The sequence below is a fragment of the Alligator mississippiensis genome, chromosome 13, assembly GCF_030867095.1.
Source record: "Alligator mississippiensis isolate rAllMis1 chromosome 13, rAllMis1, whole genome shotgun sequence".
NCBI classification, from domain to species: domain Eukaryota; kingdom Metazoa; phylum Chordata; order Crocodylia; family Alligatoridae; genus Alligator; species Alligator mississippiensis.
In genome coordinates, this window is record NC_081836.1 from 36126261 (window position 1) to 36145589 (window position 19329).

The 19329-nt window shown below is 38.0% G+C and overlaps 1 protein-coding gene across 1 annotated transcript in view; it reads right to left on the reverse strand.

Moving 5' to 3' along the window:
* The window catches only part of USP7 (ubiquitin specific peptidase 7), a 101601-nt gene that overhangs the window by 9587 nt on the left and 72685 nt on the right, over window positions 1–19329 (reverse strand). Inside the window, exons 11-23 of the mRNA XM_006277342.4 lie at window positions 18460–18542; window positions 14906–15015; window positions 13192–13348; window positions 10676–10820; window positions 9911–10041; window positions 8342–8476; window positions 8073–8174; window positions 7189–7294; window positions 6760–6852; window positions 5434–5501; window positions 3238–3338; window positions 1767–1920; window positions 55–122 (exon numbers count right to left, since the gene is read on the reverse strand). Of these exons, the coding sequence (XP_006277404.2) occupies window positions 55–122; window positions 1767–1920; window positions 3238–3338; window positions 5434–5501; window positions 6760–6852; window positions 7189–7294; window positions 8073–8174; window positions 8342–8476; window positions 9911–10041; window positions 10676–10820; window positions 13192–13348; window positions 14906–15015; window positions 18460–18542 (1453 nt within the window). The remainder of the gene's footprint in view (window positions 1–54; window positions 123–1766; window positions 1921–3237; window positions 3339–5433; window positions 5502–6759; window positions 6853–7188; window positions 7295–8072; window positions 8175–8341; window positions 8477–9910; window positions 10042–10675; window positions 10821–13191; window positions 13349–14905; window positions 15016–18459; window positions 18543–19329) is intronic.

Below are 19329 nucleotides of genomic sequence, written 5' to 3' on the forward strand. Positions count from 1 at the left end.
CAAAAAAGTGACAAATTTAAGCTAAAACATTATATTTATACAAACTCATCTTACCCTTGGGACTTGAAAAACTGTAGTAACATTGGATCTGTATTAAGTCGCTGTGCAACTGTCTTTGCAACCTGTGGAAATAAAATATTTTTAAAAGTTCTAAATGACTTCAGTCATTTATGTTACTGATTTGTCTTTGGTCATGCATAGTATTGTCTGTATTTACCTTCTGTAAGGCTCAGGGAATCTTGTGAGAGAAAAACAGTAATACCTAATCCCCACACTAGTGGTGATGGAATTCAGGAACTGAGGTCTCTGGTATTTCAAGATGGTGGACATCCTATTAGATCTTGTACAGTAACCATTAAATGCCTAGCATAGGACAGTTTTATTTGCTCCCTTTTTATAAAAGAGTAAGCTATTCATTAACAATAAAGATCTTAGACCTTAATACCTTGTAGGAAAATTGGAAATAACTCTGCCTGTTTTCTTCACCCTTCCATTTATTACTGTAGCTGTGGGGAAAATGAGTGGTTTGTGAAATCACAAGCAGCACATAGTTCACCACAATATTAATTGTCCAATCACAACTGGTATAAAAGAATTAGCAATTCAGGGGACAAAAGAGGAAACAGACTGCTGAAAGCAGATATAATCACAACAGTGATCATAAAATGACACTTATTTGCTCCCTGATGCATGCAGATGCTCTCAGTTGCCATCTTCACTGTCAAAAATAAATTTGGCATCCTTCAGTGTTTCTTGATACTGCAAAAAACAACAACAACTATGGGGCATGAACAGGATCTATTTTGGCTAAAACACAGTAGTTCTACTAAAACACAATTAGCAGAACTATTAATTATTATTTCAGTATTTTTCCCTTTTGACCATTTTAAATGTATAATTTTGGTGAGGCTTTGCTAGTACCATTAGTGCAGTTACAAAGTTAAAACAAGGGCATAAATTTAGCCTGAAGAATATTTACAATTGATTAGGATCTTGAAGTCGGGGAAAAACAAAACAAAAAACCCTTATTTTCAGATCTCAAAGCTGATAGGAGGAAATATACAAACAAAATATCTTTAAACTGAATTAATTTTTTCTTAACTCTGTGATGTCCAGATCTCTATAATGTCATTTTTGGAATGTATAGAAAAAAAGCTGGAATGGTTTCCATAATATTCACAGCATGCTAAGTAGATGCATGTAAATGAAAACAGTCCATACCTAAAAAAAGACTATTTTTAAAAGTATTTAATACAGAAAGTGTTATCCTGACCCACTAATTAATCTGAACTTGGTTTTGTTCCTATATTTGATTTTACTTACCATTGCAAAGGGGAAAACATAAATGAGAAAGAAAAAGGGTAACTATGGTGGACTATAGGCAGTCTCTAGTCCCCTAAATCTCTAGGCCATCCTTTTCTCAAGGAATGCCCAAAATCACCACTTCAAATACTTATACTTAACTACAAGTCATACAGAACAACAAGGACATCCTAATAACATGCCACAACAGGTAAAGCATGCATTGCCCATGGCACTGTCAATGCCGTATCATTGCAATGACAGGGAAGCAGTAGAAGCATTAGAGGAGCCCAGTCCAAAACCTGCAACTTTAGCTGTGGCCAACATATTAATACTCAAGAGGACAGTATGAAAATGCTCCAGAAGCCAGTAGGAAACATGACTAGAAAAAAAAAATCCTTTGTGGCCCCTAGTGATGAGTAGTAAATGCTCTAAAACAGACAGCTACAACACAAGATACACACCTGAAAGTAATTCATTCTGTTGGACAAAGTAACAACAAATCCAGGATCATTGGGGATGGTTTTATCACAGAAAATTACATCAACACGGTGGTAAAGGTCTCTGAAATATTCTTTTGCTGTTGGCAGCTCACTGTTGTCATTTTCTGGGTCATCTCTACAAAAATAGACAAATTGTCCCATTATGTACACAAATACAAATAACTAGGGCTTTTACATATGTTTCTACAGTAAATCAGTGACACTATTGAGAAATACAGAAATGAAGTTAGGAAATCTTCAGAGCCACCTTTTGTACACAGTAGAACTAAGAAAGTCGGTAGTGCTCCATACCCTTCAAATATATCTGCTCTGGGCCAGGGCTTCTAGCATGCCTACACGCTATACTCACTTATTTGCCAATCTGGTAGCATGCCAACCTCATTTGTTTCAGAGGGGCATTCGAATAGTACTCTTTCCCCCCCTCCTCCCAAGAAAGGCAACATGACTTTTATGTTGCCAGAATGTTTGATGTATTCACTATAGCTTTATTATTTTTGTTTACTTTGCAGAATGGCTGGATAGCAGCTCTTGAATCACAGATGTGAACCATCTGTATAGACACTGGTATGGGTCACTACTGACTGGTACCCCTTCTCTGGCAGAGGAATAGCACCAGGGTACAAGCTGTGCACTTACCCAAAAGTCAGCAGCCAGCCAAAGGTGCATAACACCAACTGGGTCAACAGGGAATGCGAGTTCCAAGGCATGACATGAGAAATACATTCATCTCACATAATCTGGGGTAAGAGTGCTGAAGATAGACTAGCTGGCTTCCACCCACTGTCAGCCCATGGAGAAAAAGAGCAACACAGTTGGGTGTGACCAGGAGTGAGCGCACAGAAATGCCAATTTAAAGCCCCAACAAGGTTAAGATCCCTTCAACGGATATAAAAACTGCAGGGTTATCCTTTTGCCTTGGAGAAACCTCCAATAAGCATTGATATCCCTATTAACTTCTAGAACGCATGCTCACTTAAATCAGGAGCATTTAATCACTGCAGGCCAGAGCACAAACAACGTGTTGGTACAAGTGAGGGAAAAAAGAGAAGGCAGTTTAGTTTAGTCTGAGAGGAGCTCCCAAAAGTCAAGCGTTTTCTACAGGAGACAATATAGAGACTAAGATCTGAACCGCACCAAAGATTTGCAGCTTCTGAGTTATGGTGGCTTTAGGGGCAAAGCTGTAGAATTTCAGACATTCTGATGATTAGTTTTTTAGGGAGGGTTTTCTTACAGAATTGGTAGCTAAACAATCTTAGTAGTTTAATTATTTCCCCCCTTTCAACCAGCAAATAGATATTTGCTGATAATATGTCTGCTGTTAGAAAACTATGCTTTATTTGTAAACCACTATTAGAACTGCTAAATAGAAACTTTCACTTAATGTGAACCAGGTAATGTAAACATAATTATAGCCATCTTCTCAAATACATACTTCTGAAACACTATGATGTCACCATCCATAAGTTCATCAAGAGCTTTATCAAGAGACACATCATAGTCTTGAATTCTTTCAGTTAAATTGGGTTTAACTTCCTGCAGTAAAAACCAAAAGGACACACACACACACACAAAAATCAAGACTCATTTCTGATTGTGCAGAGAAAATAAATGACAAAATAGTAAACAGGTAGTTGGCAAAGAGATAATAATGCAGGATAATGCATCATTTCTTTCAAATGTAAATAAATGGAAGTATGTAAGAACTGTGATGGTTTTAAATTTAGATTATATTTAATTCATAAACTTCATTGCTTCTGATGGAGATGGATAGTTCAGTTTTACTGATAAATTTGCATTAAATTCTCTCTCTTCTTACTAGCTTGAGTACATACATACCATAGTTCATTATATTTGAATAGAGGCTAGGTTCTAACTATTTTCCAAAGTTTAAAGACAGTTTTCAACTTGGATAGCTTTCTGAATTACAGACTATCCAAGTAATATTAGTTTTTTTGGCAAGGTGTAACCTTTTTAGGATAACAGACTATCTTTTCCTTTTAAACTAGGAGTATTAAGCACATACAATTTAACAGTAGAAAGCAGGTAGGTACTGTATGTTACTAAGATATAGGTACCATTGGTTGCATCACCTTGGGTGTTAGAATCTTTTGTGATCCTCAGTCAGCCCCTCTGAAAGAAGATGCTTTTACACATTTTAAGTTACATTTAAGTTTGCAAATGCATATATGGAAGTAGATGGTAGCAGTTCTGCCTGTCAGTATGGAAAATCTGCATGTACCTAACCCTTCTTCCCTTCCCCCTTCCGCCCCAACCACCTGTGAGAGAGCAGTATGCTCTCTCACAGTGTCTGCTAATATGGCAGGCACTCAACATCAGAGTTCTTCCTACAGTAACAAGGGCTTCACTAGAAGTTCAAATCCCAGTAAAACAAGTATTACAAATATTTTTTTTACTCCTATACTTGCGAAAGGGGGTGGGGACTCCCAAGCCTTGCCTGCTGCCTCATATAATTTGGCAGAGGCAGGGGAAAAATGCAACATTTCCTCCCCGCAGCTGGAGACAAGTCTAGACAGTTGCAGATGCAGAGGTGGGGCATGGAAAGTATGCAGACCAACCCTGCAAGCAGCAGCAGCTCTGCTGTCTGGTGACTCAGGGAACATCCATGGATTTAATGCTAGCAATTGCTAATAATACAGAATTTCCATATAGATAAGTTAATTCTTTATTGTTTTGTTTTCTAACTGCTAGTTCAAAGTTAGGTTTTTACTGATATTCTCCCAAAATATGAGGGACAAATTTTGAGATACAGCAAATTTGCAATACATTGTTGTGCATACCACTTTTATCAGTGAAAACTTTGCTTTGTTAGCTGTAATAAGCACAAGCTACAAGAACAGTTTAAAGCATTTTGCTAGAATGTTCAATCAAGCCATTATATTTAAGGAAACATAACTCTCAATTCACTAGGAAGAGGGATACTAACAACCTTCACAATGCCCTTCAACACAGCTTTGTGGCAAGGCCATGATAAGGTATGCAAGCACATGGTAAGTTATTAGCAACTCTGATGTAAAAAACACCATATACTCTTATTACAAACTGTCATAGCAATACTTGTCAGAGCCAGTGTTTCAGCATTTAAGTTTCCAGATATCCAGTCCCAGTTTAAAAGAGACTGTAAATACTCTTGAGAAGATCAGAAAATAACCTATTAAATAAAAACACAACCAAATGCATTTTATAGATTATTTCTTTTCAGTGAATGACTATAAATTTCAACTTGTCTTAATAATAAAGTTTTGAATCAAGTTCAAAGAAGAATTTTGTCTGGTTCATTCGAGACAGCTAAATCTCATATGATACATTAGACCACATGGTTAAACCAATCTATTTTAAATCAGAGCTAGCATTAACCTAAGCCACTTTTGAAACTGTCCAATTTTCAGGTTCCCAATGGAATCTAAATTTTCACAGCGTAAACTGACTTCTTTAAAGTTTAAGGATGATTCTGAATGTATTTTAAATCATATTTATTTAAATTGTATTTGAAATAACTCAAGTGCTATTTTAGTGAAATTCTTAGCTTTCATATTACATGGCAGTTTTTTCTTATAGAAAACTTGCTAATAAACAGATCTAGATTTACTGTAGGAATAATAATCCAAACCTCATAGAGGATAAGGTTAGTTTCTTGAGGAAATCCTGCTCTCTCACACATAACTGGAAGCAAGTCACCTATTAAAAAAGAAAAGAATATTTAGTACAGTATAATTTTTGCTACTAATGAAACGGATAGGTTAGGATGCAGAAAGATTTCCATTATAACCTTCTCCCAACCACTGCTCATATGCCCAACTTTCTGAAAAAATAATTCTCTTAAGCCAAAACTTTCCATGATTGGAAAGAGTTCAAAAGATAGTTTGCTTTTGTTTTAGGGTTTTTATTTAATTTGAGGAAATTCTATATAGCTAACATGATTAATGATTCCCCGCCCCCCATTTTAAGATTATTTAATCTCTTGTCTTTTTTTCTTTTTTTAAAAACAAAACAACCCACAAACATAGTTGGAGTAAAAGAAAATGGAAAGTCTGAAACATTGCATTTTAAATTAAGCCATTGTTAATGAGCTGCATCACTTGCACTGTTTGGGGACAGAGCAGGAATTAACATTAACAGGATTGGTGTAAAAAGCAGAACTACACCCCCCTCCCCCCCACCCCTTCAACCTGACAGGCACGGGCTGCTGTTCTCAGGCTGCTGCTGGGATAAATTATACAAGGGCATTTTACAAAAGATTACAGCAGAACACTTTGCACCAAAACTCTCAACAATTCTCATTAAATTGTAGCACTCAGGATAAGAAAAAAAACCCCAAAACCCCTATTAGCACAAAAAATGTAGATCCCAAAATTTTACACAGTCTGAAACATCTGCTGTGCTCACAACCATACAATAAAATCCTAAATTTTAATATGGTAACAAAGATATAATTATCCCTGCATCAAGCAATATGCTTTTACCCCAATAACTTAAGTTTTTTAGATAACCGTCTCCAGATAAATTGCAGCAACAAAGATAGAACCAACACTTCTTGCACCCCATTCATCTCAAAAGGTGGTATGAACAAAGCCTAGCTGAAGCATATGGAGTACAGACAATGGAGTATAGACAATTGAACTTGTGTTAAAATAAAAGGATGTTAAACTATGCTAACTCAATAATTAGGTCGCACAATATATTTCAGAGTTAGGAAATTGAGGACTGATTGTTTCGGCAGCCATGCTGTAAAATCTTGGATATTTTATAACACACTTAACACACACTACATGTGCAACACAGCTACACTAACACGGCTGTAAAAGCCTTAACTTTTTTATTTTCCAACTTGTGATTTTAATGTACAACTGATAACAAATGCAAAGAACTACATTAATAATTGGCAATTTTAAAATTTCAAAGAAATTTTTGAAGGAGGAAAAGTTTGAAGACATACGTATTTTACAGGATATAGGTGTGTAGATATGTCCACAGTAATTCAAACTCCGAGTCTTGGGATCATACATCTTCAGAAATAACATTACATCATCTACAGGTTGAGAAACAAGTTGATTTCAACTAAAGCATTAATTTTAGCACATCTGAACCTCATCTAGCTGTAAAATCCACTTTCATGCTAATAATAGCATGACAAAAATGTTCTTAGCTGACAAGCAACATGCAACCTGGTTTCCAGATCTTTTTTTCAGAATACTATTTACATACTGAACCCAAATAAGCATCCATATATAGTAGATTAAATGCTTTTTAATACTTAAAACAATTTGAAATCAATCTATTTCTACCATAGAAGACTGCAACACAATGAGAGAGAGGGAAGGAAAGAGAGATTTTGGATTTTTCATGCTTTAGAATATACACTTACGATCTTTATCAAACTTGGGTAACGTTGCCCCTGTAGCAGCCATCTCTGGATCTACTGTTTCCAGGAATATTGTCCAAGGATTTTCATTGTCACTTAGCTCAATCATCTGTTTGTTTAGAAATGGAAGATAAAAAAAAGAGAATGAGTAAAAAATGCCCGTAGAAGACTTTAATATTGACAAAATACTATGTGCTGTTTGATCAGTTCAATACATTAAAAATTAAACAAAGTACTTCAAAGAACTTTACGCCATTGGTAGAATCCTTTTTTTTTTTAAGTTATAATGACAGGAAGTTTATTAATTAGAGTAAAAATAACAGCAACAAGTATTGTGCTGTGGTTTCTTAAATAAGCTTTATGTCCTACAGATTTTGATCTGAAATGGACTCTTTAGGCTGAATATTTACAGTTTAAAAGGGTTTGTGTTTTTTTTTTTAAAGTCCATTACAATTGCTAGAACAAACATTACAGCATGTGTCAGTACAACATTTAGTATCCATATTATTACTGATATTTGGGTGCAATATTTTATAGCATATTCAAGGAAGCTTGCCCTTGTCTTTATGATTTGAAATACCAGTAATATATATTTAAATCTATTACCACATATAACAAGTAGGTAAAATAATGGCTGTTTCTGCTGTGGCAAGGCAAAGATCTACCCTATCTGTTCTCAAAAAACAAAACCAAAAAAAAACGGAAAACAAAATCAACTCTCAAAAACCTACAATCTCCCCCCAAAATAAAGATTACTGTATTAGAAAGGTAATTATTTATTGCAAATCTCTTGGGGTTCTGATTTTCTACAGCTACATTTTTACAGTCAAAACTGTACGTTTTGAGACAGAGAAATAATTCCCCCCCTCTCATCAGTGAATATTTACAGTTTTATTGCCATCTGCTTCATTATCCAACATTGCTGGTCTTTTAGTGCCATTACTTCTAGCTTGCATTGGCCATAACCGTATTTGATCCTGTGGAAATCCCTAAAAAGAACAAGTTTTTGAGAAAAAAAGATTAAGGTATTTCATTAGAACTGGTCAAAACCAACCAGTTAACAAAAATCCAAACTATGACTGAACATCACATACCTGGGAAATACAGACAACAAAAATAATACAAATGGCTAGATACCATATTACAGAAAACTCACCATAGTTTGAGAAAGATTTTGAACAAATTCTGTAAGTGTGGAGTTTTTTAATACTTTGAAAACAGTGTATTTCACTTTTTCTTCATCATACATATCATTGCCTTGATGGCCACAGAACTGGTCCTCTGTTACTATCTGAAAATGCATTTATGGGTAAGTTATTTATATATACAGTTGAAGAATCAAAAACCCTGAGACAATTTTAATAACTGAATGCAACTGGTTTATTGGCCAGTGTAACATATGTTATAGTAAATCATTAAGTATACAAGTTATTAATGCAATATAAAACTTATAGCCAAAATGATTTTTTTTAAATGCTGACAGCTAAAACACAACAAGGTCAATATTTAGGTTACCATCTTGGAAACACTTATACAAATGAGTACATTTAGTACTTGACCAGTGCCAATTAATTCTACAAAACTACTCTGATGTTTTAGGATCTACTTCTGCAAACATATTATAGACATTTTTTTAATTGGTTACTCTTCTGCAAAACCCGACAGAAACACCACCACCCAAACCATCTATCCACTGCAGAAGAGTCCCAACATAAGTGGTGCAATTCTGGTATAGGGGCAGCTAAACACCTGCCTCCGTTCAAAATCCAAAGAGATGGTTATGGGCAACATAGTAACCTGAGGAAAAAAAGAGGAAGTGCTTACACTGATTTTGTACTGAATGGCTCCACACGGAACCAGATCTGTGCAGGGTATGTTTTATGCAGAGAAGTTGCTTTTCTGCATGGGTCAGCGCACCCTGGCTTTGATTCCTCCTTCACAGTGTAGCAGCTGTTGAATTACTACTCAGACAGCTGAGGGAATCAAATGACTTAATAACTCACTGTTGTTTAACCAGAGGTGTTAATACTCATGTGACCTTCTAAAAGGTTTTGATGCTCCAGTAATCAAGCTAACGTTTCTTAGGGCAACTCTCTTGTTCACTAGTTGCACCTGGTTTGTTTCATCCCATTTCACAGCCTCGGAGAACCTTTACTTTCAAAATCACAGACCCACCCATGGGTACCAGTTTTCAGGAGCAGTTAGGGTCTCAGCTCTAGTTAAACAGGAAAGGGAGGGCAAGGGGTGAAGATCAGGCTCTGTCCCTGCTCTATGCAGCCATAACTCTGGGGAAAAAAAATCTTTTCTTCATTCTTCCTTTCAAAAACAGGGCAAGTATTATATTTTGGGGTATGCTATATGTGAGAAAACACAGTATTCACGTTTCAAAAAGTAATTCATGAAGGTGATGTACGTAACTGCTCAAGCACTGCCTTCAAAGTCCTGCTCATTTTATCTAAGATTTTAATTTTCCCTGAAAAAGCCATTCAAAGTTCTCTTCTTACAAGTAAAAAGAAAACAAAAAACCCACAAATGGACCAACCCTTTGAATGTACACCCCCTCCCCCCCATACCCAAGGATAGGAGTAAATATACTTGCAAGCAGATGGGAAGACTGCACCAAACCATGTCTATGTTTATAATATACCTGGTTTCTAGACTTCTAATTTTTTAAAAATAATACTAAATTTCAAATTTCAAAGTGGAAGTTAGTTTGGAAGCTGACCTGCACTTGCATGTAGAGGTGAGCTTCCTGCCTCTCCTTCCTTTTCTGAGCCTCTATTCTCTTTTCTTCTTGTAGCCGTTCTACTAGTTGTTGAGGAATATCATGGTCTGTGACAGGTTGCAAAACTTCACCTCCAAAAGACAGTCAATTTTGTGATATCATTTAAAAGAATCCAACAATATTTCCATATATACTTATGACTGTTCCTGGGGCAACACTATGCCAGAGATGGGCTCCCCCCCACCCGTCTTTTAATTAAAAACATTGCCTATTTGATAGTTAATGACATTCAAACTTGAGATACATATGAAACAGATCTTGTCACTGAGGCTTAGTTGTTTAAAAATAATGTGGACACAGTCCTTCTATTCATAGCACGGCCCTGGCTAGTAGAAAGCAGGGTAGACAAAGCCCTGGCTGGGATGATATAGCTGGGGATGGTCCTGTTTGGAGTAAGGGACTGAACTAGATGACCTCCTCGGCTCCCTTCTGAACCTAATTTTCTATGATTCGTGAAAGCAACTCCAAAGAAAGTTTGTCATGCATTGTATATTTAAGACAATATTATGCCAACTAAAAACATGGAATTTTGGAGATGGGAAAGGGACAGCTCAACCTCCTCATGCAGTTTCTGAAGTTCCACAGTTTCTGAAGTTCCAACATATGGCAAAAGTATGACAATTTAGGGTGACAACGAGAGTTCATATTCTGCATCACCTCATTTCATTACCTGACTCAACACCATACACACTGCTGTGTACTTACTTAATTTTGATTCCCTGATGTAAACCAACATGTAAGCATTAGTACAGTGCCGCACGGATAAGTCATCATCATGACCACCATAATTGTGTTCGATTGCTTCTTCTTTTGTACATCGTGATACAACATCATCATCAAATTTACACCACTGGGGAAAAATGAATATTTTAATATAAAAATTGTTCAACTGGTTCTCAAATTTAACAGATTTATTCTATGCCAGGACTAGGATTCTTTCTAGTTTTTTTAAGCAACTGGAACATGGCTTTTTCTTCAGACACAGAATTTTTTTAAGTATCCAAACAAAGTCAGGATAATGGTCACTACTTTCTATTTTCACTCAGAATACATCTTTGAAGGTTTACTGATAAGATATTTGAGCGTGTTTTATGTTAAAAACCAAAAATCCCTACTCAATATTCAAAGTATTTGCCTTAATCTATTAAAATAACAGATAACCACCCTTCAGGTATTTGAAGACTTATACAGAGAACAGAGATACTACTCTCCGGCTAGGGACAGACATTACACATAAACCAGTTTAAGTGATCACAAACTAGTTTAAACCTGTAACAAAACAGATATTCAGTGCACATAAACCAGTCTGAAAATGGCTGAAACTAGTCTGAGATAAACCTGGTTGAATGTAATATCGACAAAACTGATTTGGCTCAAACTGGTTTATGCAATATCTGTCCCAGACCACTTCCTGGTTTAACTTAAATCAGAGTCCCCCAGCCCTGCCCCTTTGCTCCCTAGCTGGAGCTCCAGCAGAGACAGGTGGCACAGCAGCATCTGCCTGGCTTCCCTGTGCCCCCTCACCAATCCCTGCTCAAGCAGGGATTTCCCCCCTCCCACAGAAGGGACCATAGCCAGCATGTGGTATAGTAGCTAACGCTGAGAGGTGTCTGTGTAAAGCAAATAGGACAAAAGCAGACAGGACAGTCCGCTTAGGGTTTTTGGAGCTAATCAACAGGTCAGCTGGTAATGTCCCTCCCTTTCTGCCTTGGAAAAAGTTGTTTAAGAAAAACTTGAACTAATTAAACTTTTGTTTTCTTGATGTGGTGCTAAATGCTCTGTTATCAACTCCCTGCCGGGCTGGTCAGAAGCAGCAAGGTGGGGGAGGAGGAACCCCACCCTAATCAGAGGATCCTGTTTGGGCCTGGCCATGTCCCTCTCCCCACCCCTCCCTCAGCTCAGCCATGTGGAAAGGAAGGGAGGGTTGCTCTAGTGCCTCTGGCTTCTAGCCTGAGCCAGTGCAAGCATGTGCCTCCATTTTCTCAGTCCAGAAGGAATGCACATATGGTTACAAACCAGTTCAGCCTACCCAGGTTAGACTAACCTGCAAAGAGTGAATCAATTTGGGCTCAGGTTTTTTGAATGTCTGTCCCTAGCCTCTGTGGCTGCAGAAGTCAGGACAAAAACAATGGTCTTAAATTACAATATGGGGAATTTAGGTTAGATATTAGGAAGAACTTTCTTATAAAGATGGTCAGGCATTGGAAGAGGCTACTGAGAGAAGTGTTTAGGGGCAGGTTGGTTTAGGGAAGAATGATCCTGTTTTGGGCAAGGGGACTTCCTGAGGTCCCTTCCAGCCTTGCTCTTCTATGTTCTGCTATCAAATTATACTTCATTACTACCATGAAATCCCTGATGCCAATTTGTTTTGTAAAAGGAAATAAAAACAAGTGGTGCAAAGTGTCCCATTGCTACTTATAAAATTTCACCATACTTTGACAACAATGAAATAAAATATCTCAAAATTTCATCTTCACTTGTAAATTATCTGTTGTGAAAATAAAAGGGAAAATACAGAGATCAGCAAATACACAAAAATATGTTTCTACTTTTAAAAACAAACAACTACTCAAACTATTTATGTGCAAATATAGAGTAGAAATCTTAAAAGAAAACATTCTTCGCCTATGAACTTCATATCAAACCATCAAAATAGTGCATCCCGTGCTATTGAGAACATCCAAAGGAACCAAAATAATTTTTTCAAAAACAATAAAAATTTGAATACATGCATTTCAGGCAAGTAAAGACATCTTTCTGCATAGACTAATATTTTCTGTTGAAGCCCTACTATGCATGTATGTTACTAGATAATTTCCCAAAAAGTCTTTGGCCACAAGTCTAGAACAGATAAATGTGAACCTGCTCTTCTTAAAAAAGCAAGTAACCCCAGCATTTCCAAATCTCAATTTCAGTCTAGAGAGCAAAAGATACAAATAACTACAAAACAACAACAAAACATTTCCCAAGCGTTCAGAAGCAGGGTGAGAAACAACTTAATCTCTTCTCAGAAAGTATTAAAAATAAATTTATTTATTCCCCTCCAAAGAACATATTATCTCCACTCTTAAGAAATGAAAAAGTTCCTAGGATGTATGTATACATCAGATGGATATCTCAGTTTCAGGTTTTTAGAGATGATCCACTAAAGAACTTTCAAGCACCTCAAAAGCTCCCTCTACAAGTCACCAAAGAAGACCCATTGCTCTTTCAATACTTACTTTGCCATCCCCTTTAGGATTTAAGTAAACAACATAATGTCCACCGTGGTTATCTCCACTGTGCACTAGTACTGCATGAAGGATGTAATTTGCAGGATCCTTAGGGTCGGTTTTTTGCAAAAATTCATCCAGTGGCAACTGCTCAGGAAATTCAAACCTAATTTATTAAAAAAGTTCACTGTAGTTAATACAGAATAATACTTTTATGGTGAAGTGCATTTACACTTTTCAGTAAATTTCTTTAGGCTAGGGACAGAAATTATGTACAAACCAATACAACTGATAGGACACCAGCTGAAATCTGTAATACAACAGAAGCTGAGTGTGCATAAACTGCTTTCAAAATGCCTAAAACCGGTTTAAGATAAACTTGGATGGCCGCTGTATCGGACTTAACTGATTTAGGTTAAATCGGTTTATTGAACATCTGTCCAAAATCTCCTCCACATTCAAGTTAAAACACAGCCCCCCCCCGCATGCTATGTCCCTCCCTGCAAACCCCACCTCGCCGGGTGGGTGGACTAGCTTGGGCCCAAGCTGCCTGCTCCAGCCAACCAGGGAGGCATGCTCTAGTGCCTCCTGGCTTCTGGTCTGAGCCACTGCAGACATTTGGCTGTATTTCTGGAATCAAAAAGTGAATGTCTGTTTACCTGCTTATCGGTTCAATCTATGCAATTTAGACTAACCTGTGAAGATTGAACTGATTCAGACTCAGGCTTTGACTGTCTGTACTTAGCCTTAATGAAAGCTAAATCAACTGAACAACTCACGATTATAGTGCTACTTTAATTTTAAAGGAACAGCAAAAAAGAATGTTTTACATATATTAGAAGTACTTATGTACACTCAGGGCCAACTTCAGTGTTATTTGCAGAGAGTAAAACCAGAATAATTTCAAATTAATCATGAAATTACTTTTACATTTTAAATGCAAACCCAATCCCATCAGACTAACCCAATCCCAATCCTGCCTCTACCCCTCTAACATGGGATTGCTAAAAGTGTGCAGCTATTGACTATGGTTCTCCCATTTTAGACTGGAATTATATTGCCATTTTTAAAACAGACAACAGCACACATTTTCTAATTAAACTCAATTTCCTTCTTAATTTAGGCTGAAAAACTGGGTACATACTGCATATCCATTTCAAACAATGAAGCTGAAATGCCCAGAAATCACTTGAATAACGAAAGTATACCTGACTCATATTAAACCCAGGTCCACAAAGTCACAAAAGAGTTTTTCCAATTCATATCTACTTATATAGACACAGTCCACTGGTGAGGTTGGGGAGCACAAGGAGTGAGGCGGGGAAAGAATGAGGATAGCAGCCCTATTTATTGTTACTCTAGCAATCTGTTAAGTTTTAAAACCAAAATTATAACTAGAATATCACAACTCGGTGGTATAAAGAAGGTTCAAAATATAGTGGGCATCACTGAAAAACAAAAAAACCCAATTGAACTGGTCACTTATGTCATATTTCAGTAAATGGTTACAAATGAATACTTAAATCAGAATTTATCAAATCAGAACACTAAAAATCAGTGTAGCAAATCAACATTATTTTCCAAGAACCACCAGCACCATGTACCTTCATGCCCTTCCCTGGGATGCAGTCAATAGGAAACCCCGAAACCAGACTTTTAGAAACTTTCAAAAAATTCACACTTTCAGAAAAGGAGAATCAAAAAAAAAATAAAAAAGTGTTACCTATCATTTATCTTAATATTTTGGTCAGTTTGAGGGTCATACATAAATCTCATAAGTTGTAGATGTAACACTGGAGGTAATGTCAGGAACTTCACACCCTTTTCTGCCTCCTGTAATTTGGAAAAAAAACAACAAGTAGTCCAACATTAACTTTATCTACCCAATTTTTAACTGAAAATTTTTGCCTGACTTAATTATACTTTATGGATTTTTGTCCACACTACGCAGTGGATTGAAAGGGACAAGAAGGATATTATATTGTTTTTTCCATGCTTGTCTTGCTGCTGCTACCATCATTTCCAAACCTCCTACTATAATAGCATTTTAAGCCAATTAATTTAAAACCAGTCACAAATAAGGTGCATTTGTTGCAATACTGCAATGGACTAAGAATTAATGTTCAAACTGTCTATGAATGAAACAAATTCAAGAAGACTGATCCAGTTGTGGCTGAAGACTGCTGAGTTAAAAGAGGCTCTCCTTACAAAGTAGCTTTTCCTTTTACTCACTGGGGCTAGCAGCTTAAGATAATTCAAATGAATTCATGACCCCTAAGAGACCTTACTTAGCAGGGAAAATGGAAAAGTCAGCAAGAACTTGGCTCCCTCATCATGACAGGAAATCAAGGGTCTCAACTGGAGGAGTCAGATGCCTGTACACTAATGTCAGGAGCGTAGGGAACAAGCAGGAGGAGCTAGCCCTCCTACTCTCCAGTGGGCATTATGATCTAGTAGGGATTACGGAGACCTGGTGGGACTCCTCACATGATTAGAATGTAGCCATAGAGGGCTACACCCTGCACAGAAGGGACCGAGTAGGGAAGAAAGGTGGAGGTGTAGCTCTCTCTGTGTGGGAGCAGTACACCTCCTTGGAGGCCAACATCAGCTCCAAAGAAGAGTGGCTTGAAAACCTCTGGGTCAAACTACCGGGAGGGGGGGAGGGGGAAGGAAGGAGGGGGTGCAGCGAGAGACCTAACTAGGTGTATACTACAGACCATAAAACCAGGGGGAGGAGCTTGATCTGGAGTTCTCTCGAGAGCTGGCAAAGGTTGTGCACATATGGGACATGGTCATCACAGGTGACTTCAATTACCCAGACATCTCTTGGGAGGAACACTTCGCTAAGTCAGATTGGTCATGTTGCTTCCTGATCTGTATTGAAGAGGTCTATCTGACTCAGGAAGTGCATGGGCCAACCAGAAGTAATGCTCTCCTAGACTTGGTTTTAGCCAAAGGAGACCAAGGCTTACCATCTGGTGAGCAATTTGAATATAGAGGGTAGTGTGGGCAACAGTGACCATGAAACTATTACATTTACTATCCATCACAAAGCAGGAAAATCAGCTAACAGGGTTGAAGTTTTGGACTTCAAAAAAGCAAATTTCAACAGGCTCAGTCAGGGCAATAGTAGGGGAAACTCTGTGGGACCAGGGACCAAAGGTGAAATAAGTGCACAAAGAGTGGTCATTCCTCAAGGACACAATCCTCGAAGCACAAAAGAAGTCCATTCCCCTGCACAGGAAAGGTGGCAGAAGGGCTGGTAAGCCCTCTTGGCTTAATAGGGATATCATGGTCCTCTTGAAAAAGAAGAAAGAGGCATACAAACAATGGAAGCTTGGGACAGCCCCCAAGGAGGACTATACAACAACAGCCCACACTTGTAGGGAGCAGATCAGAAAGGCTAAGGTGAAGACTGAATTTAAACTAGCAACAGAAATTAAGGACAATAAGAAGTCCTTCTTTAGGTATGTAGGGAACAGGAGAAATACAAATGGAAGTGTGGGACCACTGCTTAACAACTCAGGACAGCTGGCTACCAACACACAGGCGAAAACTGAACTCCTGAATGACTACTTTGCTTTGGTATTTCACCAGACTAATGGGAAAATCATACTAGATAAGGTTCAGAATGGGCATGGTGTGAATGACCACCTTCCTACTGTTGATGATGAGCTGGCGCATGGTCAGTTAGGAAAGTTAGATGTTTACAAGTCAGCAGGACCGGGTGAACTTCATCCAAGACTGCTGAAGGAGCTGGTCGAAGTCATCGTGGGACCTCTGGTGAAACTCTGCCAAAACTCGTGGTGCTCAGGGGAGGTCCCTGAAGACTGGGAGAGGGCCATTGTTGTGCCCATCTCCCAAGAAGGGGAGGAGAGAGAACCCAGGCAACTACAGGACAACTAGCCTAACTTCTATCCCTGGGAAAATTCTGGGAAAATTCATCAAGGAGTCTTTGTGCAATATGCTTGCAGAAGATAGGATTCTGAATGACAGCCAGCATGGCTTCATCGTGGGCAGGTCTTGTCTTACTAATCTCATCTCCTGCTACGACCAGGTACCTCGCCACTTGGATAAGAGAGAGGAGGTTGACATTGTATACCTAGACTTCCAAAAGGTCTTTGATCTGGTATCCCTTGATGTTCTCATGGGAAAATTGGAGGATGGCGGGCTTAACTGCTCGACAGTCAGCTGGGTAGGAAGTTGCCTGCGGGGTAGGACCTAGAGAATTTTAATGAACAGATCTGTGTCATCCTGGTGAGAAGTGGTGTCCCCAAGGGGTCCGTGCTTGGTCCAATGCTTTTCAATATCTCTATCAATGATTTGGATGGGAGGGTGAAGAGCTCACTGGCCAAGTTCATAGACCACACCAGGTTATGGGGAAGCGTGGTCACGCTCGAAGATATGCTGCAGATACAGGCGGACCTAGACATCCGCCCAACTTGCCAGTCTCGGAACCAGATGAAGTTCATCGCTGAGAAGCATGAAGTGCTCCATCTGGGGATGAACAACCCGCAACATACTTACAGGCTCGATGGCGCCTGACTAGCACTACGACTGAAAAGGACCTTGGGGTAATAATAGACCATAGTATGAACGTGAGCCGTCAACTCCTGAAGATCATTTCAGGCTTAACACTAGGAAAAACTTTGTCACAGTCAGGGTGCCCACACTGGAATAAACTCTCTCCAGAGGTGGTGCAATCACCTACACTGGAAATCTTCAAGAGGAGACTGGCTGGTCACCTTGCTGGGGTCACGTGACCTCTGTTGTCTTTCCTGCTCAGTACAGGAGGGCTGGACCTGGTGATCTTGTGAGGTCCCTTCCAGCCCCTTACAATCTATGACCTGTAACATCTGAAGACTTGGTTTCAGCCCACCAAGAATGGCAGGAGTGTAATGAATAAGCCACAGACTGTTAGGCTGCAATGCTTTACCACAGTAAGAGCACTTATATATTTTTCCTTAACTTTTTTGGCCATTATTGACAAAAAGTAGCACTATGCTTGCAAAATGTCAGTAAATTACGTAGGCATTTTCACTTTCACCCTTGTATTTAATTTAAAAAATGAACGTCCAATCCAGTTGAAAAGGAAAAATGTATGTTTAAATGAACATTACAATCCTTTCTTTGGTGTTAGTTCATAGCAATCTAAAGACAAGCTGCATTGTGGTTTAAACTGAAGTCTGTATCTTAAGAAAGATACCTAGCTCCATTTGGAAATTCTTTATAAGCATGCTGGAAAGAAAACCTAACATAAAAGTCTAAAGACAGTACCTGCAAACCATGTTCTCCTGCGTCATATTTGTTATCACCATCCAGCTGTTCTACTGCAACATAATCAATGAAGGACTCAAATACTAAGAGAAAGAGGAAGACAAAATAGGCATTTACTAATACAGGCAGAGGCAACTATGCAAAAACAACACAGAGAAAACTAGGAGTCTTCTGTAAAATCTTACTCCTGACCCGAGTTTAACTGAGCACTTGCCTCTGTACAGTAAATAAATCTCTTTATTAAGAACTTTGAGTATAAACAGGATTATATTTGGGACAAATAGAAGGGATAAATACAGACAAAAAACTCTGACAGATGTAAAATCAACTAGTTGTTATGCTTTTGTAGATTAAATTCATAATTGTTTCTTAAATCAAACTAGCATGTAAATTACTGTGATAATTCTTTAATTGTCTTCATATTTCCTTCCCTTTTATGCCCATTATTTGCTTGTGTAACTAATCAATAAGGATTGAGGTACTGCTTGAAATTGGTTAGCTCATCTCTTAGTTTTTATTATTATAGTCATTTGAACATAAGAATCCATGTTCCTTAAAGTTAGCCTGCAGTTGCTGATTATTCTTCTAATTTATAATCTATGTGATATTAGAAGCATTTCAGAAGCTACAAATAAAGGGTATTACAGAACATTATGACATCACAATAAACACAATTTCATAACATATAAAGACAGTTTTACAATATGATCCTAATAATAAAGAGAGAAAGGGAATGGGTGGACAGGGGACATGGGAATAGAGACGGGGGGGAAAAAAAAGAGGAAAAAAATCCAAGCAAGATCTCTCCAAAAAGAAAACCTTTTTGTTAGGTATAAAAGCCTATGAAATCAAAGGTCCTGATCTTCCAAG